We start from the raw sequence: 26,625 nt of genomic DNA, 5'->3' as shown, positions 1-26,625 counted from the left end.
TTGGCCTGTCCAAGTCACAGGAGGAAGCTGCTGTGGAGCCTGAGGCCTGTGGTAGCCATTTTCTGTCCCTTTTCCTTTTGTGGCCTCCCTGAAAATGGCTGCCAATACTAAGGGTTTGTCCTAGAGCCTTGAGGAATTAAAGGTGAATGTCCAAACTTATGAGCAATTCCGGGAGGAGAATCTTTGGTAATTAAAAAAAAGGTGTATTTTTTATCTGCTTGTTGGTTATTCATTATAATGGTGCCAAACATCGGGGAGAAAGGACTATTTGGCTGACAGTCAAGAAACATCCAGTTGGATAACCATCTGTTTAGTTGATGAGGGAAGGCAGAGCTCCATGAGGATGGATGCACAAGGTAATGAATGGTAGGAATGTGAGGGTGTGACAGTGGCTCACATAAGCCATGTGATGGCATGTTCAGGTGAATGTCAACCAGAGAGGGCAGCTGTCTTGCTGAACGAGGGGGAATCTGTTGCTGAGCTGGGTTTGGGAGTAGTGTGCCCGTGTGGAGATGGAAAGGTCCACCTGCATGGAAGGAGCATGAGATCCTGTCAACAGATTTAGGCCTTCAAGTAACAGGGAAGTTTGTCTGTGAACATAAGAACATAAGAACATGAGGAATAGGAGCAGGAGTAGGCCATATAGCCCTTCGAGCCTGCCCCGCCATTCAATAAGATCATGGCTGATCTGTCGTGGCTCAGTTCCACATTCCCGCCCTCTCCCCATAACCCTTAATCCCCTCTCTTATCAAAAACCCATCAACCCGCGTCTTAAAAATATTTAGCGAGGTAGCCTCCACCACTTCAACGGGCAGAGAATTCCAGAGATTCACCACCCTTTGAGTGAAGAAGTTCCTCCTCAACTCCGTTCTAAACCGCACCCCCCTTTATCTTGAGGCTATGCCCCCTAGTCCTACTATCCTTTCTGAGCAGGAAGAGTCTCTCCACCTCTATCCTATCCATCCCATTCATCATCTTATACGTCTCAATGAGATCTCCCCTCATTCTTCTAAACTCTAACGAGTACAAGCCTAGTTTATTCAGCCTCTCCTCATAGCTCAACCCCCTCAACTCCGGCATCAGCCTAGTAAACCTCCTCTGCACTCCCTCCAAGGCCAAAATATCCTTGCGTAAGTACAGCGCCCAAAACTGCACACAGTACTCCAGCTGTGGCCTCACCAATGCCCTATACAGCCGCAGCAAGACCTCCCTACTTTTATATTCAATCCCCCTCGCTATGAAGGCCAGCATCCCATTAGCCTTCCTGACCACCTGCTGCAAGCTGGGTTTTTGCGACTCATGCACAAGGACCCCGAGGTCCCTCTGCACCGTCGCCTGCTGCAGTTTTTCGCCACGTAAGTAATAATCCTTCCTACCATTATTCCTACCAAAGTGGACCACCTCACACTTGCCAACATTAAATTCCATTTGCCAGTTCCTGGCCCATTCGCCCAGCCTATCTAGATCCTTCTGCAGACTCTCCACACCCTCCGCACAATTTGCCATTCCACCAATCTTGGTGTCCTCAGCAAATTTCGACACCATACGCTCAGTTCCCTCCTCCAGATCATCTATATAAATGGTAAATAGCTGAGGCCCCAGCACCGACCCCTGGGGCACTCCACTAGTCACCATCCGCCAATCCGAATAGCACCCATTGACCCCCACTCTCTGCCTCCTATTTGACAACCAATCCTCTATCCACGCTAACACCCTACCCCCAACTCCATGTCCCCTGACCTTCTGCAATAACCTCTTGTGAGGTACCTTGTCAAACGCCTTCTGAAAATCAAGAAAGACCACATCCACCGGCTCTCCTCTATCCACCGCCCTAGACACATCCTCATAGAACTCCAGTAAATTTGTCAGACATGACTTCCCTTTAACGAAACCATGCTGCGTCTGCTCTATCAAGCAATTCCCCTCAAGATGCCTTGCTATTTCCTCCTTGATGACGGATTCTAACATTTTACCTACAACAGACGTTAAACTAACCGGCCTATAATTCCCCGCCTTTTGCCTGGCACCCTTCTTAAACAACGGCGTAACATTAGCCGTTTTCCAATCTTCCGGCACTTCCCCGGAATCCAGCGACGTCTGGAAAATAACCACCAAGGCATCCACTATCACCTCCGCCATTTCTTTCAGAACCCTCGGATGCATTCCATCCGGTCCTGGCGACTTGTCCACAATCAGCCCCCTCCAGTCTGTCGAGCACCGCCTCTCTAGTAACAGTAATGTCATTGAGACCCTCCAGTCCTACCACCTTTCCATCTCTAACACCCAGCAAATTATTCACGTCCTCCTCCGTGAAGACAGAAACAAAAAAGTTATTCAAGACCTCAGCCATATCCCCATCCCCTACCACTAAGTCCCCCTTTTCATCCTCTAAGGGACCAACGTTCACCCTAGCCAGCCTCTTCCTTTTTATATATTGTTTTTGAGATGACAAGTATTTGGGATCATTAGCATTTCTGTGTGACACCAACTTTGTGATCATTTACAGGCATGAATACTATCTGCAACAGTTCCGTACAACATCTTTTGCTGTCCTTCTAAGTGTTTCAAAAATAACTAAAAAACCAAGAACTCTCGACCCAATACAACAACCCTTGAAGTGGCAGAGATTGAAGGTTAGTATGGCTTTGACGGTGATGTGGGGACTGAGGATGCAGTAGGGACAGAGGGTGCAGTGGGGATTGATGGTGAAGTGGGGATTGATAAAACATTTTCTATGATTCAAGTGTTTCTGACAGTAGGCCAAACCAATATGGGCATCTGATTTCCTTCCCTGTGGGACATTAGTGAACTAAATGGGTTTTTATGATAATCTGGTCATTGCAATGCCAATACTCATGCCAGCTATATAGCTGGGATTTATTTAATCAAAAAAGAAGGAAAGCTTTCATTTTTATAGCATCTTCCAAGACCACTTTACAGCAAGTCAAGTACTTTTGAGGTGTAGTTACAGCAATATGTGAAACACAGCAGCCAAATTGTGCGTAGAAAACTCCCACAAGTGTCACGGCACTGTGGCATAGTGGTTATCACTGCTGCCTCACAGTGCCAGGGACCTGGGTTCGATTCCTGGCTTGGATCACTGTCTGTGTGGAGTTTGCACATTCTCCCCATGTCTGCGTAGGTTTCCTCTGGGTGCTCAGGTTTCCTCTCACAGTCTGAAAGACATGCTGATTAGGTGCATTGGACATGCTAAATTCTCCCTCAGTGTACCCAAACTGGTGTCGGAGTGTGGCGACTAGAGGATTTTCACGGTAGCTTCATTGCAGTGTAAATGTAAGCCTATTTGTGACACTAATACAAAGATGGTACTGTTTTTGCAATGTTGATTGAGGGATAATTATTGACTGGGTGACCATACATTGGTGGGATTTTATTCCCTCTATATGGTGTGTTTCACTATGGTGGGAGGGGGTGCGCCACTCACAGGCAGCAGGATCTTATGGTCCCACCATTGTCAAAAGGGTTTCCCAATGAACACACCTCTCGCCACTGGGTAACCCATGGCGGGGATGCACTGTCAGTGGGACTGTAAAATCCTGCCAGCATGAGTGGCAGCTAGATTTTGGCCATCATGTCCATGTCAGGTTTTCAAGATTGCAAGGAATGCTGGGGGACAGAATTTAACCAACTTATGAAAATTGTCCATTACAAACAGCCCTTTTGCATTCCCTTTTTGAACATTTATGTAGTTTTTGGTAGTTTCAGAAAACACATGTTTTGCAGTAAGGGTGGTATTTGCAGATAGCAATAACAGCCAAAGCAGACAAAGTGAAAAGCAACAGTGGACAGCTGATAACTGCCCACACTCTTTGTAAAATCCACAGAATCTTTCTCATCCACCTGACAGGGTCACCATTTAGCTCTCATCTGAAAGACAGCACCAAAGTGCAGCATTCCCTCAATACTGATTTCACTCTTGATTTGCGTGCTGAAGTCCTAGAGTAGGATTTGAACCACAAATGTGATAGATAACTCAGTGGTGAGAGTACTACCAGGACTAAGACACATTGCTGTAATTTGTAATGCCATTGTGGGTTTTAAACTCTCTGGAGCTTTATGCCAAATTTCTGGATTACAAGTCTAATAATGTAACCTTTAGACTATGATACCAGCCAAAGTATAGGGATGGATTGGATAGTTGCCAAATTTGCTAAAGTTGTGAAAAGGACATAAAGAGGCTACAAAAAAATATAAATAGGTCACATGAGTGGGCAAAGATCTGGCAAATGGAACATAATATGGGAAAATTAGTAATTGTCCATTTTGGCAGGAAGAGTAAAAGAGAGGCATATTATCTAACTTGTGAGAGATTGCAGAAGAATCTGGGTGTTTTAATGCATGAATCACAAAAGACTAGAAAGCAAATACAACAAGTAATTAGGATCTTATATATTTAAAAAATTGCATTCGCTTTAAGAGTTGATCACATGATTTGATGATGTCATCATTTGGTTGGCTGCTTAAGCTGCTTTTTTAATTTAAATTTTGTACTTAATGCAGTACAGAGAGCAGCTCCTCATTAAAACCTATTGTGTGTTTGCTTGAATCCACATGTGCAAACCATGTTCTTTTCTTCCTGCTAAAACCCACAACCCCTTACATAATAGGATACTTCAGAGGAAAGCTAATAGAATGTTATAACTTATTGCAGGAGGAATTAAATACAGAAGTCGGAAGTTATGGTTCAATTATATACATTTAGAGTAAGAACATAAGAACATAAGAAATAGGAGCAGGAGTAGGCCATCTAGCCCTTCGAGCCTGCCCCGCCATTCAATAGGATCATGGCTGATCTGAAGTGGATCAGTTCCACCTTCCCGCTTTCTCCCCATAACCCTTAATTCCCTTGTCTATCAAAAACCTATCTACCTGTGACATAAATATATTTAGTGAGGCAGCCTCCACCACTTCAATGGGCAGAGAATTCCAGAGATTCACCACCCTTTGAGTGAAGAAGTTCCTCCTCAACTCTGATCTAAACTGCCTCCCCCCACCCCCCTTATCTTGAGGCTGTGCCCTCTAGTCCTGCTATCCTTTCTAAGCGGGAAGAATCTCTCTACTTCTACCCTATCCATCCCCTTCATTATCTTAAACATCTCTATAAGATCCCCCCTCATCCTTCTAAACTCCAACGAGTACAGACCCAGTCTATTTAGTCTCCTCATCTCCGGTATCAGCCTAGTGAACCTCCTCTGCACTCCCTCCTAGGCCAATACTGTGTACAGTATTAGTTATATTTAAGAAAGAATGCAACTGCGTTGGAAGCAGTTCAGAGAAGATTTACTTGGCTATTGCCTGAAATGGGTGGGTTGTCTTATGAGGAAAGGCCGGGCAAGCTAGGCTTGTGTCCACTGGAGTTTCGAAGAAGAAAAGACAACTTGATTGAAACGTATAAGATCCAGGAGGGTATTGGCAAGATGGTTGTGGAGAGGATGTTACCTCTTGTTGGAGAATCTAGAACTAGGAGTCATTATTTAAAAATAACAGGTCATCCATTTAAAATGGGGATGAAGAGTGCTCTTTGTCACTCAGCATTGTGAGTCTTTGGAGCTCTCTTCCTGAAAATGTGGTGGAAGCAGAGACTTTGAATATTTGTTTGTTGGATACATACCTGGTAAGCAAGATAAGATTATCAGGGGTGGGTGGGATACAGATTTCAGATTACTATCAGTTCAGTCATGATTTTATTAAATGGTGGAGCAGGCTTGAGGGGCCAAATGGCCTACTCCTGCTCCTTGTTCGTATATAAAATCTGGTCTGTAGGAGATTAAAAGACTGGAGTCTATGGAGGGGGTGAGTGTGCATCAGCTATTTTGGAATTTCAATTGATGGACTAGTTGGTGTTTTTTTGTCACATTTTCTTGGCCTTGATCCATTTCTAAGTAATAGACACTTGTTCACATCTTACTGAAATTGACATTCCTTTTCTTTTATTACAGCATCTTATTAACAGCTTAAGTTCTCCTGTTCTGCTTGAAAGGAAAGACGCTGCTAAGGCAAGTCCCCTCCTTTTTACTTTTGTTGAAATGGAATAGAATCCCTACAGTAAAGAAATAGGCCATTTGGCCCATTGTGTCTGTGCCGACCAAATCCCACTCAGACCTATCCCCATAACCCCACACATTTACCCTGCTAATCCCCTGACACAATTTCACATGGCCAATCAACTTAACCCATACATATTTGGAAATAAATTTGATATCTGAAAAGCTTATTGGAGACAAAACTCTCCCATGATGTGTGATTTTGTGGAATAGTCACTTTCACCTCTGATGTTTGGGTTCAAATACTTCTGAAAGTCTCCTTAATGTGGTTGATACAGGGGTAATGTATAGAAAATACATTTAGCCCATAATACAGCACAGTTCATGAGAGTTGTGGGAATGGGAAATTCCTGCACCTTTAATAGCATTTCAGCTATGACACATTGATAGGAAAGTGAAGAGGGAGCTTTATATTGCACACACACACGTTCTATCCCATCCCCTACCATCTCTAACTCGTCCCCTGATTTCGTGACCTTTGCCTTACCTTCAATAACAGAATTGTTGCAGTGCAGAAGGAGGCCATTTGGCCTTTTATGTCTATACTGTTTCTCTGAATAAGCAACTGACTGAGTGTCATTCCCCTGCTTTCTCCCCATTACTCCTGCACATTCTTGCTTTTCAGATAAAAGTCTGATTTAATTTAGGATGCTTCGATTGTACCTACCTCCATCACACTCTCAGACAGAGCATTCCTGATCCCAACCACTCGCTGCATGAAGTAGTGATCTTTGTATCACTATTGCTTCTTTTAAATGCGTGTCATCTTGTTCTCGATCCTTTCACATTTGGGAACAGCTTCTCCTGATCTATACTGTCCAGACCCTTCATGATTTTAAATTTCTCTATCAAAGTTCCCCTTGGCCTCCTTCCCTGAAAGGAGAACAGTCCTAACTTCTCCAATTTACCTCCATAATTGAAACCAGTGAATGTTCTAGTGAGTCGTTTCAGCGCTCTCTCCATTGCCTTCCACATTATTCTTCAAATGCAGCACCTAGAAATGGATACAGTACTTCAAATGTAGCCAAACATGTGACTTATACAAGTTCAACATAACCTCCTTGTTTTTGTAGTGGGGCAGCACAGTAGCACAGTGGTTAGCATTGCTGCTTCACAGCTCCAGGGACCTGGGTTCAATTCTTGGCTCGGGTCACTGTCTGTGTGGAGTTTGCACATTCTCCTCGTGTCTGCGTGGGTTTCCTCCGAGTGCTCTGGTTTCCTTCCACAGTCCAAAGATGTGCGGGTTAGGTTGATTGGCCATGCTAAATTGACCTGAGTGTCCGGGAATTGGCAGGGTAAATATGTGGGGTTATGGGGATAGGGCCTGGGTGGGATTGTGTTTGGTGCAAACTCAATGGGCCAAATGGCCACTTTCTGCAATGTAGGGATTCTATGATTCTATGAAAATGAAACGACTTTAAAAGTGGGCACTTAAATGGTGATTTACTGTACTGATGAATCCTAATGGTACTTTATTAATTGTAATAAACCTTACTTAAAAAAGTTAATCATCATCTACTCACTTGTTACTTACTATTAATACTTAATATTTTCTTTGTTGTTAATCTTCCAGTTATTGGGACTCAATGTGTTAATAGTGCATCTCACCAGTTATGACTTTCCTGAGTTGCTACACCTCAATTTCTATTTACAAACTCCAGCAGGGGCACCTAGTCCCAAGTCTCCCTGACATACATAAGAACATAAGAAATAGGAGCAGGAGTATGCCATCTAGCCCTTCGAGCCTGCCCCGCCATTCAATAAGATCATGGCTGATCTGTCGTGGCTCAGTTCCACTTTCCCGCCCTCTCCCCATAACCCTTAATCCCCTCTCTTATCAAAAACCCATCAACCCGCGTCTTAAAAATATTTAGCGAGGCAGCCTCCACCACTTCAACAGGCAGAGAATTCCAGAGATTCACCACCCTTTGAGTGAAGAAGTTCCTCCTCAACTCCGTTCTAAACCGTCCCCCTTTTATCTTGAGGCTGTGCCCCCTAGTCCTACTGTCTTTTTTGAGCGGGAAGAGTCTCTCCACCTCTATCCTATCCATCCCATTCATCATCTTATACGTCTCAATGAGATCTCCCCTCATTCTTCTAAACTCTAACGAGTACAAGCCTAGTTTATTCAGCCTCTCCTCATAGCTCAACCCCCTCAACTCTGGTATCAGCCTAGTAAACCTCCTCTGCACTCCCTCCAAGGCCAAAATATCCTTGCGCAGGTGCGGCGCCCAAAACTGCACACAGTACTCCAGCTGCAGCCCCACCAATGCCCTATACAGCTGCAGCAAGACCTCCCTACTTTTATATTCAATGCCCCTCGCTATGAAGGCCAGCATCCCATTCGCCTTCCTGACCACCTGCTGCACCTGCAAGCTGGGTTTTTGCGACTCATGCACAAGGACCCCGAGGTCCCTCTGCACCGCCGCCTGCTGCAGTTTTTCGCCACGTAAGTAATAGTCCTTCCTACCATTCTTCCTACCAAAGTGGACCACCTCACACTTGCCAACATTAAATTCCATTTGCCATTTCCTGGCCCATTCGCCCAGCCTATCTAGATCCTTCTGCAGACTCTCCATACCCTCCGCACAATTTGCCGTTCCCCCAGTCTTAGTGTCATCAGCAAATTTCGACACCCTACACTCGGTTCCCTCCTCCAGATCATCTATATAAATGGTAAAAAGCTGAGGCCCCAGCACCGACCCCTGGGGCACTCCACTAGTCACCATCCGCCAATCCGAATAGCACCCGTTGACCCCCACTCTCTGTCTCCTATTTGACAACCAATCCTCTATCCACGCTAACACCCTACCCCCAACTCCATGTCCCTCGACCTTCTGCAATAACCTCTTGTGAGGTACTTTGTCAAACGCCTTCTGAAAATCCAGAAAGACCACATCCACCGGCTCTCCTCTATCCACTGCCCTAGACACATCCTCATAGAACTCCAGTAAATTTGTCAGACACGACTTCCCTTTAATGAAACCGTGCTGCGTCTGCTCTATCAAGCAATTCCCTTCAAGATGCCCATGCCGAGTCTCTCTGACACTCCCGTCCCGGAATTAATAAGGGAATCAGAGGTTTTGGGGGAAAGGCAGGAGAATGGGGATGAGAAAAATATCAGCCATGATTGAATGGCGGAGCAGACTCAGTGGGCTGAGTGGCCTAATTCTGCTCCTATGTCTTATGGTCTTATGGGATCTACCTGACATTCCTGCACTCCAGAGTCTCCCTGACATTCCCGTCCTGGAATCTTCTTGACATTGCCACCCCTCCGGATTCTCCCTGACATTCTCATCCCTGCGGATTCTCCCTGACATTCTCACCCCTCCGGAGTCTCCCGATCACTCCCGTCCCGGAGTCTCCCTGACACTCCCACCTCCCCCAGAGTCTCCGCAACACTCCCACCCCCCGGAGTCTCCCCAACACTCCCATCCCTCCGGAGTCTCCCCAACACTCCCACCCCCCCGGAGTCTCTCTGACACTCCCACCCCTGCCCTGAGTCTCCCTGGGACCCCTTCCCTGAGTCTCCCTGGGACCCCCGCCCTGAGTCTCCCGGGGACCCCTGCACTGAGTTTACCCAGCGCTTTTGGTCAGAGCCTCCTGGAACTCCCATACAGAATTTCCCAAAATTCCCACTGCCTCTTCCTGAAACTCCCACCCCGACTCTCTACCAAATTCTCACTCGGTCATGCGCTGCTTTCAATCCTGAATCTCCTCCCTGTATTGAGGTGTTATTTCATGTTTGTTTTACAATGCTTCTGGTTTTCCTGACAGGCTCTGCAGTCTCTTCAGTGCGCCAATATGGATGTTGTTTCTGCCCTTTACACCACAGTATGTATTCAGATCAGTAGCAAACTGACGAGTGAAGGAGCAGAGAGAGAGCTAAGAATTTACCTGTTAAAAACCAGTTTAAAATAAGTTTAAAGCACTTTGTTCTTTGTAGAACTGTTTAAAGCATTTATTTATTGTATTTACTGCTTTAAGAATTCTGAGGGAGTGGTTAACAGGCAGTTGTGGGCCATCAGATTTAAATATCAACTGACCACAAGGTGAAGCCTTCCATTGTTTGCTGGAGCAGACGAGTGAAGGAGCAGAGAGAGAGCTAAGAATTTACCTGTTAAAAACCAGTTTAAAATAAGTTTAAAGCACTTTGTTCTTTGTAGAACTGTTTAAAGCATTTATTTATTGTATTTACTGCTTTAAGAATTCTGAGGGAGTGGTTAACAGGCAGTTGTGGGCCATCAGATTTAAATCAGCGCCAGGTTTAAAAGGAGGCCTGGTGTAGACAGCGGGCAGCGTCTGAGCGGGCAGCGGAGTGAGAGGGAAGCAGAGTGAGCTACTTGGGCTTAATATCAAAAAGGGCTGGAAAGAAAAAAGGCCAGGTGAGTTCGTTTGAAAAACAAAAAAAACAAAAAAAAAAATTTTTTTCAAAACTACTACAGTAAATAATGGAGGGGCATGTGATGTGTGGTTTCTGTATGATGTGGGAACTGGTGGACCCTAGGGTTCATCCCAGTGACCATGTCTGCAGTAAGTGCAGTTTGCTGGAGGAGCTCCAGCTCAGGGTAAATGAGCTGGCCTCTGAGCTACAGACACTGAGGCTCATCAAGGGGAGAGAGGGTGCCATTGTCAATGGGGTGCAAGTGACATCCACCCCCCTAGACTGGCTAACTCTAAGGGTCAGGGACAAGAGGGGGCTACTGGGAAGAGGAAGGGGGGTGAGGAGCGGAGGCCTCAGCCTCTTAATCTGCATAACAGGTTTGAGGTTCTTGCTTCCAAGTTGGACGAGAACGAGGCAGGTGAGGTTGGTGAGCAAGCTGCACACGGTACAGTGCTGCAGCAGGACATAGGCAAAGAGAAAGGGAAAAGGAACGTAGTAGTTATTGGGGATAGTGGGGTGAAGGGTATTGACACTGTCCTTTGTCACAATGACAAAGTGCACAGAAGGGTGTGTTGTCTGCCTGGTGCTCGGGTACGGGATGTCGCAGCTGGGCTGCAGAGGAACCTGGAGTGGGAGGGTGAGAATCCGGTTGTTGTGGTACATGTGGGTGCCGGTGACGTAAGCAAAATGCAGACTGAGGATCTGGGGAGGGAGTATGAAAAGCTTGGAATGGAATTAAAAAGTAGAACCGACAAGGTGGTTATCTCTGGGCTACTGCCTGAACCGTGTGCAAATGGGCGTAGGGTTGACAGGATTAAGGAAGTGAATGGGTGGCTCAGGGATTGGTGTGGGAGGAATGGGTTTGAATTTATGGGACATTGGCACCAGTATTGGGGTAGGTGGGACCTGTTCGGGAGGGATGGGGTTGGTCTGAACCGTGCTGGGACCAGAGTGCTGGCGAATCGAGTAAAGAGGACTGTAGACAGGGCTTTAAACTAATTAGGGGGGGAGAGGGTGTGAGGGTAGGTGACCTTACGAGGTCTAAAGTTAAGGAGAGTGTACATGTAAGGGAAGAGGCCGAGGATGTCCCAATAATAGAGGGAGTAGGGGGCGTGAGTATAGTTGGTGGCGTTGCGGCAAATAGGGTCCAGGTGAAGGCTGGGATGAAAGCACTTTATCTGAATGCACGAAGCATTCGGAATAAAGTGGATGAGCTGATGGCGCAGATCGACACAAATGGATACGATCTGGTGGCCATTACAGAGACGTGGCTGCAGGGTGATAGGGACTGGGAGCTGAATGTACAGGGCTATCAAGTGTTTAGGAAGGATAGGCAGGAGGGAAAAGGGGGGGGCATAGCTCTACTGATTAAGGATAGCATCATGGTGGTAGCAAGGGATGATATTGGAGCCAAGGAGCAGAGGGTGGAATCGTTGTGGGTGGAGATTAGGAACAGCAAAGGGAGGAAGACGCTGGTGGGTGTCGTCTATAGGCCCCCGAATAATGATCTGGAGATGGGGCGGGCTGTTAACGCGCAAATAAGTGCGGCGTGCAGGAATGGGACGGCCGTAGTTATGTGGGATTTCAATCTGCATATTGATTGGTCGACCCATGTTGGACGTGGGGGGCTCGAGGAAGAGTTCTTGGAATGCTGCCGGGATAGTTTCCTCGAACAGTGTGTGTTGGAGCCGACGAGGGAGCGAGCTATCTTGGATCTGGTGCTATGTAATGAAGCGGGTAGAATTAGGGACCTTGTGGTGAAGGATCCTCTTGGGGAGAGTGATCATTGTATGGTGGAGTTTCTGGTGCAGATGGAGGAGGAGAAAGTAGGTTCCCGGACACGCGTCCTTTGTTTGAATAGAGGGAAATACGGTAGGATGAGAGAAGAATTGGCGAATGTGGACTGGGAGAGCGCGTTGGAGGGAGGGTCTGTTGAGGAGCAGTGGAGGATCTTTAAGGAGATCTTTCTTGGTGCTCAACGGAAATTTATTCCGATGGTCAAAAAGGATAGTAGGAGGAGAGGTAATAAGCCGTGGATAACAAAGGAGATGAAGGAAAGTGTTAAACTAAAAGTGGAGGAATTTAGAGTAGCTAAGAGTAGTGGGCGAGAAGAGGATTGGGAGAGGTTTAAATGTCAACAAAGATTGACAAAGAAGTTGATAAGGAAGGGTAGGAGAAACTATGAAGCTGGGCTAGCGCTTAATATAAAAAAGGATAGCAAGAGTTTTTATAAATATATAAAAAGGAAGAGGCTGGCTAGGGTGAATGTTGGTCCTTTAGAGGATGAGAAAGGGGACCTAGTGGTAGGGGATGGGGATATGTCTAAGGTATTGAATAACTTTTTTGTTTCTGTCTTCACGGAGGAGGACGTGAATAATTTGCTGGGTGTTAGCGATGGAAAGGTGGTAGGACTGGAGGGTCTTAATGACATTACTGTTACTAGAAAGGCGGTGCTCGACAGACTGGAGGGGCTGATTGTGGACAAGTCCCCAGGACCGGATGGAATGCATCCAAGGGTTCTGAAAGAAATGGCGGAGGTGATAGTGGATGCCTTGGTGGTTATTTTCCAAACGTCGCTGGATTCCGGGGAAGTGCCGGATGATTGGAAAACGGCTAATGTTACGCCGTTGTTTAAGAAGGGTGCCAGGCAAAAGGCGGGGAATTATAGGCCGGTTAGTTTAACGTCTGTGGTAGGTAAAATGTTAGAATCTGTCATTAAGGAGGAAATTGCAAAGCATCTTGAAGGGAATTGCTTGATAGAGCAGACGCAGCACGGTTTCATTAAAGGGAAGTCGTGTCTGACAAATTTACTGGAGTTCTATGAGGATGTGTCTAGGGCGGTGGATAGAGGAGAGCCGGTGGATGTGGTCTTTCTAGATTTTCAGAAGGCGTTTGACAAAGTGCCTCACAAGAGGTTATTGCAGAAGGTCGAGGGACATGGAGTTGGGGGTAGGGTGTTAGCGTGGATAGAGGATTGGTTGTCAAATAGGAGGCAGAGAGTGGAGGTCAACGGGTGCTATTCGGATTGGCGGATGGTGACTAGTGGAGTGCCCCAGGGGTCGGTGCTGGGGCCTCAGCTTTTTACCATTTATATAGATGATCTGGAGGAGGGAACCGAGTGTAGAGTGTCGAAATTTGCTGATGACACCAAGATTGGGGAACGGCAAATTGTGCGGAGGGTGTTGAGAGTCTGCAGAAGGATCTAGATAGGCTGGGCGAATGGGCCAAGAAATGGCAAATGGAATTTAATGTTGGCAAGTGTGAGGTGGTCCACTTTGGTAGGAAAAATGGTAGGAAGGACTATTACTTACGAGGCGAAAAACTGCAGCAGGCGAAGGTGCAGAGGGACCTCGGGGTCCTTGTGCATGAGTCGCAAAAAAACCAACTTGCAGGTGCAGCAGGTGGTCAGGAAGGCAAATGGGATGCTGGCCTTCATAGCGAGGGGGATTGAATATAAAAGTAGGGAGGTCTTGCTGCAGCTGTATAGGGCATTGGTGAGGCCGCAACTGGAGTACTGTGTGCATTTTTGGGCGCCGCACCTGCGCAAAGATATTTTGGCCTTGGAGGGAGTGCAGAGGAGGTTTACTAAGCTGATACCAGAGTTGAGGGGATTGAGCTATGAGGAGAGGCTGAATAAACTGGGCTTGTACTCGTTAGAGTTTAGAAGAATGAGAGGAGATCTCATTGAGACGTATAAGATGATGAATGGGATGGATAGGATAGAGGTGGAAAGACTCTTCCCGCTCAAAAAAGACAATAGGACTAGGGGGCACAGCCTCAAGATAAAAGGGGGGCGGTTTAGAACGGAGTTGAGGAGGAACTTCTTCACTTAAAGGGTGGTGAATCTCTGGAATTCTCTGCCCGTTGAAGTGGTGGAGGCTGCCTCGCTAAATATTTTTAAGACGCGGGTTGAAGGGTTTTTGATAGGAGAGGGGATTAAGGGTTATGGGGAGAGGGCGGGAAAGTGGAACTGAGCAGCGACAGATCAGCCATGATCTTATTGAATGGCGGGGCAGGCTCGAAGGGCTGGATGGCCTACTCCTGCTCCTATTTCTTATGTTCTTATGTTCTTAAACTTGACTCCAGTTGTTCATTTCCTAGATTGTTCTCATTTTCCAATTGCTTTCCTTTCAAAGAATTTTTTAAAAACTGGTCATTCAATTTGAGGCCATGGGGCTGAGTAATAGAACAGTTAGTCTGAGGGTTAAACTCTTTACATCTTAAGAAAGTAGAGGGAGCACTTAGAGTTATGGGCCATTTTTGAGTGACATTCCATCAGATCCTCGCAAAGAAACGGGGTGAAAGCTCAGGAAGTGGTTTGTGTTGTTTATATACAAAATTACAAAAATCCTGGTATGGGTTATGAAGTGGAAACCGATCAAAGAGTCCAGTGGGATGGTTTTACACAATAGCAAATGTCCAGGTCTGGGTTACAAGCTGGAATCTAATTGAGAGGCTCGGGCTGGTTTATGTTGTAATATGCTTTTAAGGGATGGGAGCATGACATCATTAGAAGGGAAGTGTGCCATGTGATTCTGTTTTAGTTTCACTTTTCCTTTTCAGTATGGTATATACACAGCTCTGTAGCTCTGATATCGGCAGTCTTTATGCTTAAGTATAAATGTTCCCAAACACTAATACCAATTAATGAAGCAATCCTTATGACTGATGAGTGCCTTTATATCATTATAAAAAGCACAACATGGTTTAGAGCAGTTGCCCCTCTCAACAACACAGCAATCAGCCTAGCAGCAAGGTTGTGTGCAGATGCTACGTGGTGAACAGTTTTAGATCATGCTGTATGGCATGAGACAGTCCTTGACGTTTTGGTCAGATCGTGATGAAGCCTTGGCATCAGAGAGTGTTGAAGCCTCAGGGTGCTGACTGGATTAAAAAGTTTTGAAAACATGCCGCTCAAATAAAGAGCTGGTAAGCAGATGGATCCGTTGTGGTGAGAGTGCAGCACATCGCCTGTCAGTTCATTGAGTGGGACAGGGTATTGAGAGGACCAGCATGGTATTAGCTGATTTGAGAAAGGAGAAAGGCTGTGAGACAGCGGGTCAAACAAAAGAAGAGAGTTCTAAAAGTCGGACTAGAGAAGTATGATTATGATGGCTAGAGTTTTAGAAAAGCATGAGAGCATCTGCAGCATCATCACAGGTATTAAAAAATGTTCAATTAAAAAAAGGGATATTGTCAAAATGTCCACACAACCCCTAGCCTGCACACTGGTGCCGCTGACCTACTATCCAAATTCTAACAGTATACTGAGTTTTGGTTTTTGATTCAGGTGTGTCTGAACCAGACAAGCACGCCATAAAAAACTATCTAACAATAGGCAATGAAGGCTGAAAACATCAGCATTAACAGCAGAAGTGCCAAAGGATCCCTACAAGATATAGACTACCTGGCTCAGTATTGATTAGACTTCCATATTCATTGATTAGGGTTCATTTCATTTCGACAGAATCCATAGACCACTTTGTCAGCAGATGCAAAGAAATGGGTTCATGCTGTGATTTTCAGATACAGAGGTAGCAGACAGAATTGTTGAGTTGTTGGTCACATCCACTTCACGGAAGAGTTCCAGAATAATCTTCTAGATAACCAAAACATCAAGGATGGACGTACATACAAAATGATCCTCGTAGGTCTATGAAGCTTACAAGCCCTAAGCACAACCCCAATTATTGATGCACTCACTAGAACACCTAAACTAACAAGACATGTGGAAGTTGCGGCCTTCTGCAAACACCAAGGTAATGCCAATCTTTCCAAGCAATTCTGCAAGGCCTGTGGCAGAAAGGGGAATTGGCAGCGCACTAGAGCAAAGGCTGATGTGCCTACAAAGTGCCATGCGCTGATCCAGACAGTCTGTACATAACTGGTACGTGCCACAAGAGCAACCATATGGTATCCCATAAGAAACATATATATGAGGAGATGGTTGTATGGCAATGATGTTCACGAAAAGACAATGAGCATTGATCAGATATTTCACACCAGCAATCTTGTGGAAAATACAGATGCTGTTAGACTATCTGAAGTGTTGGCCAAGATTTGAATGACCTGTCCTAAGAAAATTGCTAGTCACTCATTATTGGACAAGATTGACGCAGAGGCAAGGGCCAACATTCTAACCCTGCAAATTACTGGAATCTAAACAAAGAGTTAGGTCATTTGGGGTATTTATGTATAGAATGACAAATATCTATGAGTAATTTGTGCTGTAAGATGTTAGACATAGTTTGGTAAGTCTTATCAAGGTATTTGTAGTCTTACGTAGTTTAACAATTAGTATTTATTCACTACTAGAAACTATATACATGGGCACATAAATGTCCAAGCTAGGAGCTGTCTCCATGCATGCTTCTACACATGGCTCTGTCTAACACTACACTGATGCCTAAGTGCAGGTCATGTGTTCTCTTACACCACTGTGTGGGAGATCCCATGATAACCCTTTTATGTGCCAGACCGTTATACTACAAATTACAGTCTGGAACCTAAGCGAGTGATTTGGAGATTTTATGGGCCTAATCTTCAGGCCGCTGGATCATTAGAGACTGGACACAGGACTGAAGATGCATATTACGACCCTGTGCAAGACCTGGCATGTAGAATTGCCTGGGAAGCTTCATTATCTGATGGATAATTCTGCTGCCCCCTGGGACCCTCCATGAATGTCTCAGACTCTGATTTAGATTTGGAGACTTCAGACAACTACGTGGAATTTAACTGGATAGTTATCCAAGAAATATTAGACAAATTAAAACCTCCAACACCTGGATAACCACAGAATTGACTTCTAATCAAACCCCTAACCTGCTAACTAGCTCTCCCGACCCTCCAACTACCCCAACCTGATTGCCCCTCATGACTACTCAACTGACCTGATTACCACCCTGTCACTGCATGACCTGACTACCTTATCAATATGACTACCCCTCCCACTATCCAACAACCCTCCTGACCTAACCCAACTACACTTCTGAACAGCCAACTAATACCTGACCTGATCTGACTATCCCTCCTGACCCGTAACTACCCTCCTGACCTAACCCGAGTAGCTCACTGACATGGCTATCTCTCCCAACTACCTGCCAGCCCTCTTGACCTGACACAACTACTCTCCCAAACAAGCAAATACCTGACTAGCCTTCCTGACCATCCAAATAACACTTCAAGTAACTAGTCCTCTGACCTAACAATCCTGTCACCCATCTTTTCTCCACCCACCCCTGCCTCAGCTACCCATCTATCCAATTACCTGACCCAACTACCTGCTTACTTACCTGACCTACCTAAACCTGCTCACCTAGTCACCTCCTCTAATTGCCCCACTTATTCATCTTACCCACTTAACCACCTCACCGATTTACCCATCAATCCATCTAACCCATCTTAGCCACCTATCCCCATTCACTAACATTGACCTTTCAACGATCAAACAGCAGCTTGTGCTATAAAATCGGGGATGTGAAACATACAGTATGAAGCTGAACTAGCTCTAAATATAAAAAATGATAGTAAAAGTTTTTACAAATATATAAAGAAGAAGAGACTGGCTGGAGTGAACGTTGGACCCTTGGAGGATGAGAGGGGGGATTTAGCAGTGGGTAACGAGGAAATGGCTGAGGCTTTAAATAAGTTTTTTTGTGTTCGTCTTCACGGAGGAGGACACAAATAGCTTGCCAAATATTAAAGATAGAAGGATGGTAGGAGATGAGGTCCTTAATGCAATTACTGTCACTAGAAAGGTAGTGCTTGATAGACTAACGGGACTGAAGGTAGACAAGTCCCCGGGACCGGATGGAATGCACCCCAGGGTTCTGAAAGAAATGGCAGAGGTGATAGTGGATGCCTTAGTAATTATTTATCAAAATTTGCTGGACTCTGGGGAAATGCCGGAAGATTGGAAAACGGCTAATGTTACACCGCTGTTTAAAAATGGTAGCAGACAAAAGGCAGGGAATTATAGGCCGATTAGCTTAACGTCTGTAGTTGGAAAAATGCTAGAATCTGTCATCAAAGAAGAAATAGCAAGACACCTAGAAAAGGACGGTTTGATCAAGCAGATGCAGCACGGATTCGTGAAGGGGAAGTCGTGTTTAACAAATTTATTGGATTTCTATGAAGATGTGACTCATGCGGTAGATAGAGGGGAACCAGTAGATGTGGTGGTTTTAGATTTCGAGAAGGCGTTTGATAAGGTGCCTCACAAAAGGTTGCTGCAAAAGGTTAGGGTGCACGGAGTTGGGGGTAAGGTGTTAGTGTGGATTGAGGATTGGTTGTCTAACAGGAAGCAGAAAGTTGGAATCAATGTGTGCTATTCTGGTTGGCAGTTGGTGACTAGTGGAGTGCCGCAGGGATCGGTGCTGGGGCCTCAACTGTTTACCATTTACATAGACGATTTGGAGGAGGGGGCTGAGTGTAGGGTAATGAAATTTGCTGATGACACGAAGATTAGTGGAAAAGCAAATTGCTTGGAAGGCACGGAAAGTCTGCAGAGAGATCTAGATAGGCTGAGTGAGTGGGTGAGGACCTGGCAGATGGAGTATAACGTTAGCAAATGTGAGGTTATCCACTTTGGTAGAAATAATAGTAGGAAGGATTATTATTTAAAGGGCAAAAAGCTGCAGCATGCTACGGTGCAGAGGGACCTGGGGGTCCTTGTGCATGAATAGCAAAAACCCAGTGGGCAGGTGCAGCAGGTGATCAAGAAGGCGAATGGAATGTTGGCCTTTATAGCAAGGGGGATAGAATATAAAAGCAGGGAGGTTTTGCTGCAACTGTACAGAGCACTGGTGAGGTTGCAATTGGAGTACTGTGTGCAGTTTTGGTCACCACATTTGCGAAAGGATATATTGGCCTTGAAGGGAGTACAGAGAAGGTTCACTAGGCTGATACTGGAGATGAGGAGGTTAGCCTATGAAGAGAGATTGAATAGACTGGGTCTATACTTGTTAGAGTTTAGATGGCTGAGGGGGGATCTTATAGAGACATATAAGATAATGAAGGGGCCAGATAGGGTAGAGGTAGAGAGATTCTTCCCGCTTAGAAAGGATAGTAGAACTAGAGGGCACAGCCTCAAAATAAGGGCGGGGGGGCAGTTTAGACCAGAGTTGAGGAGGAACTTCTTCACTCAAAGGGTGGTGAGTCTCTGGAATTCTCTGCCCATTGAAGTGGTGGAGGCTACCTCGCTGAATATATTTAAGTCACAGGTAGATAGGTTTCTGATAGACAAGGGAATTAAAGGTTATGGGGAGAAAGCGGGAAAGTGGAACTGATCCACTTCAGATCAGCCCATGATCTTGTTGAAAGGTGGGGCAGACTCGAAGGGCTAGATGGCCTACTCCTGCTCCTATTTCTTATGGTCTTATGTTCTGTCCAGCCTGACTCTGTCCAATGGAATTCCCTGAGGGATGTTGCACAGCACATTCCTGTGAAAACTGAGTTCGGAAGACCCAGATAGAAATGTGGAGCTGTGTCGAGTGGGAGAGAATTTATGATAATTATTGATACTGCTCAGAAGATCTGGGCCAGCGGTAGAATAGCAGATAATCAGGAGATAGTTACAGGCTGGAATCTAATTGGTGGGGGGGGATGCGGTTATATATAAATTAACAGATACTCAGGTGTGAGTCACAGGCTGGAATTTAACTGAGGGGTTTGGGATGTTTATTTACAGAATAACAGATAATCAGGAGTGAGTTACAGGAATCTAATTGAGGTGCTGTGGAGGTGTATATATAGAATAACAGGGAGGTGAGTTACAGGCTGGCATCTAATTGAGGCGCTTTGGAGGTTTATATATAGAATAACAGATAGTCGGTAGTGAGTTACAGGCTGGAATCTAATTGAGGGTGGTTTGAGTGTAGGGTTTGATTAGGAGTCAATTTTGTTGTCATCCAGATGTTGGAAGTTTTAATCTGTCTAACGTCTTGGCCATCAGTGCATTACAGGCTGATGTCTCGGTGAGGAATGGCTTGAACAGCAACAATATCAGGTTGCATATAGCACCACTAACAGAATAAGTTCAGAGTGAAACTCTCGGCCCACAAGTGATGTGGAGTGAAAAATCAAACTCAGCCATAACTATTGTGTGTGTTGTTAATGTGCACAATGTGAACTGATTGATTTACAGCTGGTTTGTTTCCTTTAGTTACAGACAGACGAGGACTCTGCGGTGAGATTTGAAGCTGCCAAGGCTCTGGTCAGACTGGGTGAGTGTTACAAGCATCAAATGGAAAGGTGAAGGTTGAGAGATGGGAGGTGAGTAGATTGGAACTTTTGAGTGTTGAGAAGTCTGAGCTAATTATGCTGAGATCTCACTGATTTGAAGTTGATTATTATTAAAAAGAACAATGAGCTTCCAAACAACATGCTGAGGAATGGATAGCAGGTCTACAATGATCACTGCTGCCGAGTGTATATGTAGAGTATGGACTCAGGCTGAAATACATCTAACACTGAAGACAGATGATCACAAGTAAGGTAGGGGAGGGTGCTAAGTGTCCATTGATCCCATTCCCAACACAGGACAGACAGTTCACATGGAGTGAAAAGTGGACAATGCCAGCTTCAGGCCTGGACTTCTCCTTGTCCTGGTGCCTCCTGAACCACAGCAACAAATTGCACATTTAGCATCTTTAGAGGAGAACAGTGTCTCAAGGCCCAGCATGGAGGTGTACTCAGAAATAAACACACATGATGGTGCACTCGAATAAACAGGTAATTGACACACATGGAGGTGTACTTAAATAAATGGGTACACCAATATCTATGGAAGTATATTCAAATAAGCAGTTCTCCGATACTCCTGGAGGTGTACTCAAATAAATGGATACACCAGCACACATGGAGGTGTATTCAAATAAACAGGTACACTGATACACAGGGAGGTATACTCAAATAAGCAGATATACTGATACATATGGATGGAAGTGTATTGAAGTAAATGGTTACACCAGCACACATGAAGGTGTATTCAAATAAAAGGGTACACTCATACACATGGAGGTGCATTCAAATAAATATGCACAAAGAAACAAAGAAAATTACAGCATAGGAACAGGCCCTTCGGCCCTCCAAGCCTGCACTGACAAAGCTGCTCAACTGAATTAAAAGCCCCGACCGTTCTGGCGACCGTATCCCTCTATTCCTATCCTAATCATGTATTTGTCCTTATGTGCCTTAGAAGTCTCTATTGTATTTACTTCCACTACCTCCTCGTAAGCATGCTGTATGCCTTCTTGACTTCCTTGTGCTGGTACACATGGAGATGATGTTAGGACACAAGCAAATCATTAGTAAAATAGTTGGTTTTAAAGAGTATCCTAAAGCAGGAGAGGTTCTCTATTTCTTCATTCCTTTAAGACTCTCCATAAAACCTATCATTTTAACCCACATTTTGGTCATCTGTCCTAATATCTCCTTTTGAGGCTCAGTGTCCAGTTTTGTTTGGTAACATTTTGAGATAATTGGATCCTGTCCATTGATAGTTTTCTCTCCATGTGAACTGGGATCCATGGACACTCAGCACTTATGAGATCACTTGCAATATTAAAGCTATTGTATCAATACAACTTCTTAACTAAGCTACTGGTGTCATTGGAACAGGAATTCATGAAATGTCAGCACCATCAGCCAAGGGGGAGGGGAGAATGGAGTGAAGTGAGGACTGGAAGGGACTCAAAATTGATTAACGGAACATGTGGACTTGCCTTGAACTTGATGATTTTCTTTCAGGTTGCTGGGAGGAGGAGGTGGTGCTGAAGTTAGTTCAAGTTATTAATCAGTATACAGGGAAGCTTCTGGAAGACATAATTATAACTTTGAGGAAGTCACTGCGAGATTGGGCCAATCAACCTAGCCACATGGTATGGTACACAACGCAGTCCATATGTGCTACAGGGCTCAGTGGGTGGCACTTTCACTTCCATCAGAAAGTTGTGGGCTTGAGTCCCCCTCCAATAACTTGAGCAGAAAAATCTAGACTGACAGCGCAGCACTACTTCAGTATTGCACTATCAGCAATGTCGTCTTTCAGTTGAGACACAAAACTGAGACCCTGTGTTACCTTTCAGGTGGATGCTGATGATCTTATGGCATGTTTCAAAAAAGATCAAGGGAGCTCATTCTAACAAATGATCACATTTCTGTTTGTGGGATCTTGCTGTGTGCAATTTGATTGTTGTGTTTTCTAATTCACAACAGTGCTTCAAACACTTCAAAAATACTTCACTGGGTGTAAAGCACTTTGGGACATGCTGAGGTTGGGAAAGGTGCTATAGAAATTCACTCCCATTCCCTGAACTGTTTTTTTACCCGGAACATGACTGTGCCTTCCTCACAGCTTCCATTCTCACCTAACACTGTATGGTCAACAGTCCAACCCCCCTCTCCCTTCTGAGCTGCTTCTCTTTAGAGGAGGTCTCTCCAGCAGAATAGACAATCCCCATTTGCTGGAATACAGATGCCGCAGGATAGTGCATTTGACAGAACGCCTCTAAGGAAGCCTGTAAGCAAAAGAGTCCTCCATCAAACACAGGTGTACGGTAAAAGATTGTAAATACTCAAGTCTGTAAGTTGCAGTAACAGAGGCTGGGATTTTCTGCTTCTGTTTTTCGGGAGTAGGAATAGAAGAGAGTTGTGGAGAATTGAGCGGGAGTCACAAAACAGCATTTACACTGGTGGGATTTCCCGATCAGTTGCCCTCTCCCCCACCTATAATGCAATGTGTAGCTCCATCTTTGGTGATGTGTCCTTTCTGATCCTCATTTCTCTTCCCTGCTCTTCTAACGCCTGAGCTCCTCCTGTCCTGCATCGAACATTGCTCTTCAATACCAGAAGGGCCCAAGTTTCAGAGACACAAGAAGAGCTTTTCTTCGTTTTCCATATCTCAAAATGTTAGAGGTTGGACTTCACAGGGTGGCAGATTCCCTGTGCACCCCTCACCGGCCCAGTGAAAAAAGCTCTCCCCTACTCTAACCACACAAGCTCATCACACAAGGTTTTAACACTCCTGTGAGATTTCCATCCCTATCTTGGCAGGAGGTCCTGACTCTCAATAACTGCCTGCCAACCAAATGGCCAGTAGCTCTGGACTTGCAGCAGTGCCACTGGGAGCAGTGGCTACAACTGGAGCTGCATGCTAGTTCCCAATTGCCAGGAGCGAATCACTGACCTTTTACTTTGCTTCATCTGTTCCGCCGCCTCTCAAACAGTCTAAAATCCATCACATTTCTGCCTCTCATTAGCTCTGAAGAAAAGCTATACAGACACTAAACTTCTGTTCCACTCGCCAAAGATGCTGCCAGACCTGAATTTTTCCAATATTATCTGTTTTTATGTCAGATTTCCAGCATCCACAGTATTTTGCTTTTCTTTAGTGTAGTTATTGATAATGTCTTTATACTCTCTCTTGAACAAGGATAAATTCATTTTATTCCTGAATGAATTGCAGAATCAATTGTGTCTTCTGTCCTTTCAGAGGCCTGAGATCAAAGCTAAGGATAAGCTGATTTTCCTATTAAGATCATTCATGACAACTCTACGCTCGAAAGATATGATTTCAGTGCAGGCCACAGCCTGCCTATGTTACCTCAACAGAAATGACAAAGCTGCCTTGGACTATATAACCAGTTACCTTTACAGTGGTACCTCCTACCAGAAGAAACAGGTACAGGTCTCATCTTTTTGTTTTGTGGAGAAAGTTGAACTAGGTCTCAGATCCTAGGGAGGGTGGGCATGTCAAAACTTCACCCTGATTGGAAGCAGGTTATGAAAAATTGTAGATTAAAATGACTTTTCAAACAATGCCTCTAGCTTAAGCAAGGTCCATAAGCTATTTATCTGAAGGTGAACAATGAGAACCAAATTGCTAAGAGAGTTCTGTAAAGAGGGAGTGCATGGTCATAACTGGAGCCTTCTGTTAATCATGATCTCTGGCTGGACCATCTGCTGCAAGCGAGCACAGTCACCTGGATGCTGAGTGATTGGTCCCTGCTCAGTCACCTGGATGCTGAGTGATTGGTCCCTGCTCAGTCACCTGGATGCTGAGTGATTGGTCCCTGCTTTTTCCAGATGGAACCCACATTGTAACGTGGAGAAATTCCATTCACAACAATTCAAGTTTTTACTTAATGGATAGATTTGACCTTTGTCCACAGGTGGTAGCAGCTGGGCTATTTCTGACTTTCTCCGTTGCTCCCCCTCTCACTCCGCCCTTGTCACGGCAAATAAGGAGAAAGTGTCTGCGCTGGCAGTTAGATCAGTGATGTGGAGATGCTGGCATTGGACTGGGCTAAGCACAGTAAGATGTCTCACAGCACCAGGTTAAAGTCCAACAGGTTTATGTGGTAGTACTAGCTTTCAGAGCCCCAAGCTCCTTCTTCAGGTGAGTGAGGACTTGTGTTCACATACAGGGCACATAATATACATCTATTATAGTATATATAATATATATTAATATATAATAAATATACTATATGCCCTGTTTGTGAACACAAGTCCTCACTCACCTGAAGAAGGAATTTGGGGCTCCAAAAGCTAGTGCTGCCAAATAAACCTGTTGGACTTTAAGCTGCTGTAGTTAGATCAGTAATAGGAGGATACAGTGTAGTAGCATTGGCAAAATTTTCTTGGGAGGGGAGCTTGGATAGGTCAACCAAAAACTTTGCAAAGATACAGTGGGCCAAATATTCTCCTTTTGCTCTATATAATTATACGAGGGCAGGGTCTGACTCAGCAACCACACAGCACCTCCCTGAGTCAATTTATTTGGGAAAAGAGTCAGTACTTTAACAGTTGGACAATATCCATAAACATCAATTTGGCGTCGGCCAACAAATCACAGAGTTTTTGCAATTTTCAAGTTGGTATGATGGAATTTAAATTCACTAGCTTTGTGTTTAGTTTGGTAGCCCAGGGGATCATATTCTGTTGTTCAAAAATCTCCGTTAGGCATTTCCAGTGAAAAACGATGGGGTGGACAGTGCAGTCAAGAAACTCAGTAACATCTTTGCTAATGTTATTTTTATAAAGGAGAAAAAATGATGAAAACATTTAAGGATTTAACCACATTTTCTTTTCCAAAGGCTCTTGAAGTGGTGTTGAGATTCCTTCAAGTACATGATCAATTCTCAATCCAAGCAGTTCTGGAGCAGCTCCAGAATTCCCCCGTCTATAAGGTTTGTGTTAGAACCCAACACTCTTTTTTCTTCACTGGAAGTGACTAGGTTGGTATAAGGTTCATGTCAGTTTGGATCAAGATGTGGGGCTAAAGATTTTGGGGCAACAACCCTGCACCTCTTCTGATTAAACCTCATACATTCCCAGAATTAATATGCCCAGCTGCCCCCTCTACCCCTCCTCCCTCCCACTTCCACCCCCCCTTCTATTTGCCGTGCTGACGGCCTGCTCTGCAGCTTCCTGCCGCAGGCTCTGGCAAGCCAGCCTGATCAGTGTTCGTGCTGTGATTGCTTCCCTGTGGATTTCCGGGGCCATTACAAATGTAGCGAGAAGATTATTTTCCTTCGCCATGTCTAAAGAAATAGTGAAAACATTCCGTTCTTCTGGTATCTCTATAACACATTGCAAGCTTTCCTTGACTTGTTGGCAGAAGATGGATTAATATTTCTTTATCAATGGCTGGGTAATCAGGTTGGTAGTGACATGTGAGGTTCCATTTCTCGATCTAATGGCTCTGAGATGCTGAATATGGCAGGATTGCCAATCCTGGCTGGCTGGTGGGAACTGAGGGCTGACTGTGGGATCTGTGATCATGAGCTAAATCAGTATTAATTTCATCTCAGGAGTAACTAGAGGGATAGTGGTCATCAGTTTCAGAATAATGAAGGGAGAAGTATCTTTCTTGGAAGATTGACTTTTAGCTGCCTCTGAATTGCTCTTTCAGATGCTTCAGTTCAAGAACAGGACCCAGCACCAGCTTCTCAGCATGACAAAATATTGAAAATAAATGTCACCCTTGTCATCCTGAGAATGATGAGGGGAGGACGCGATGTCCAACTAGAATCAGAGTCTATACAGAAAAATCCAAAATACTTAAAAGGGAGAGATTTTGACATTTTTGGGAAAAAGACTATATGGAGCACCCTTGCAGAGATCCAGCAGAGGGGTAATGGGCTGAATAACCTCCCATTTTGCTATAGA

General features: G+C 44.9%; 1 protein-coding gene across 1 annotated transcript in view; it reads left to right on the top strand.

Moving 5' to 3' along the window:
• LOC145356329 (protein HEATR9-like) overlaps positions 1-26,625 on the top strand; it is an 86,377-nt gene that overhangs the window by 21,703 nt on the left and 38,049 nt on the right. Inside the window, exons 4-10 of the mRNA XM_080208947.1 lie at positions 2,507-2,633; positions 5,961-6,017; positions 9,843-9,899; positions 20,615-20,675; positions 22,201-22,331; positions 23,945-24,133; positions 25,551-25,643. Of these exons, the coding sequence (XP_080065073.1) occupies positions 2,507-2,633; positions 5,961-6,017; positions 9,843-9,899; positions 20,615-20,675; positions 22,201-22,331; positions 23,945-24,133; positions 25,551-25,643 (715 nt within the window). The remainder of the gene's footprint in view (positions 1-2,506; positions 2,634-5,960; positions 6,018-9,842; positions 9,900-20,614; positions 20,676-22,200; positions 22,332-23,944; positions 24,134-25,550; positions 25,644-26,625) is intronic.

This window comes from Carcharhinus amblyrhynchos, chromosome 21, assembly GCF_965287045.1.
Source record: "Carcharhinus amblyrhynchos chromosome 21, sCarAmb.v2.hapA, whole genome shotgun sequence".
NCBI classification, from domain to species: Eukaryota; Metazoa; Chordata; class Chondrichthyes; order Carcharhiniformes; family Carcharhinidae; genus Carcharhinus; species Carcharhinus amblyrhynchos.
This window is presented reverse-complemented; position numbering and strand designations above follow the sequence as displayed.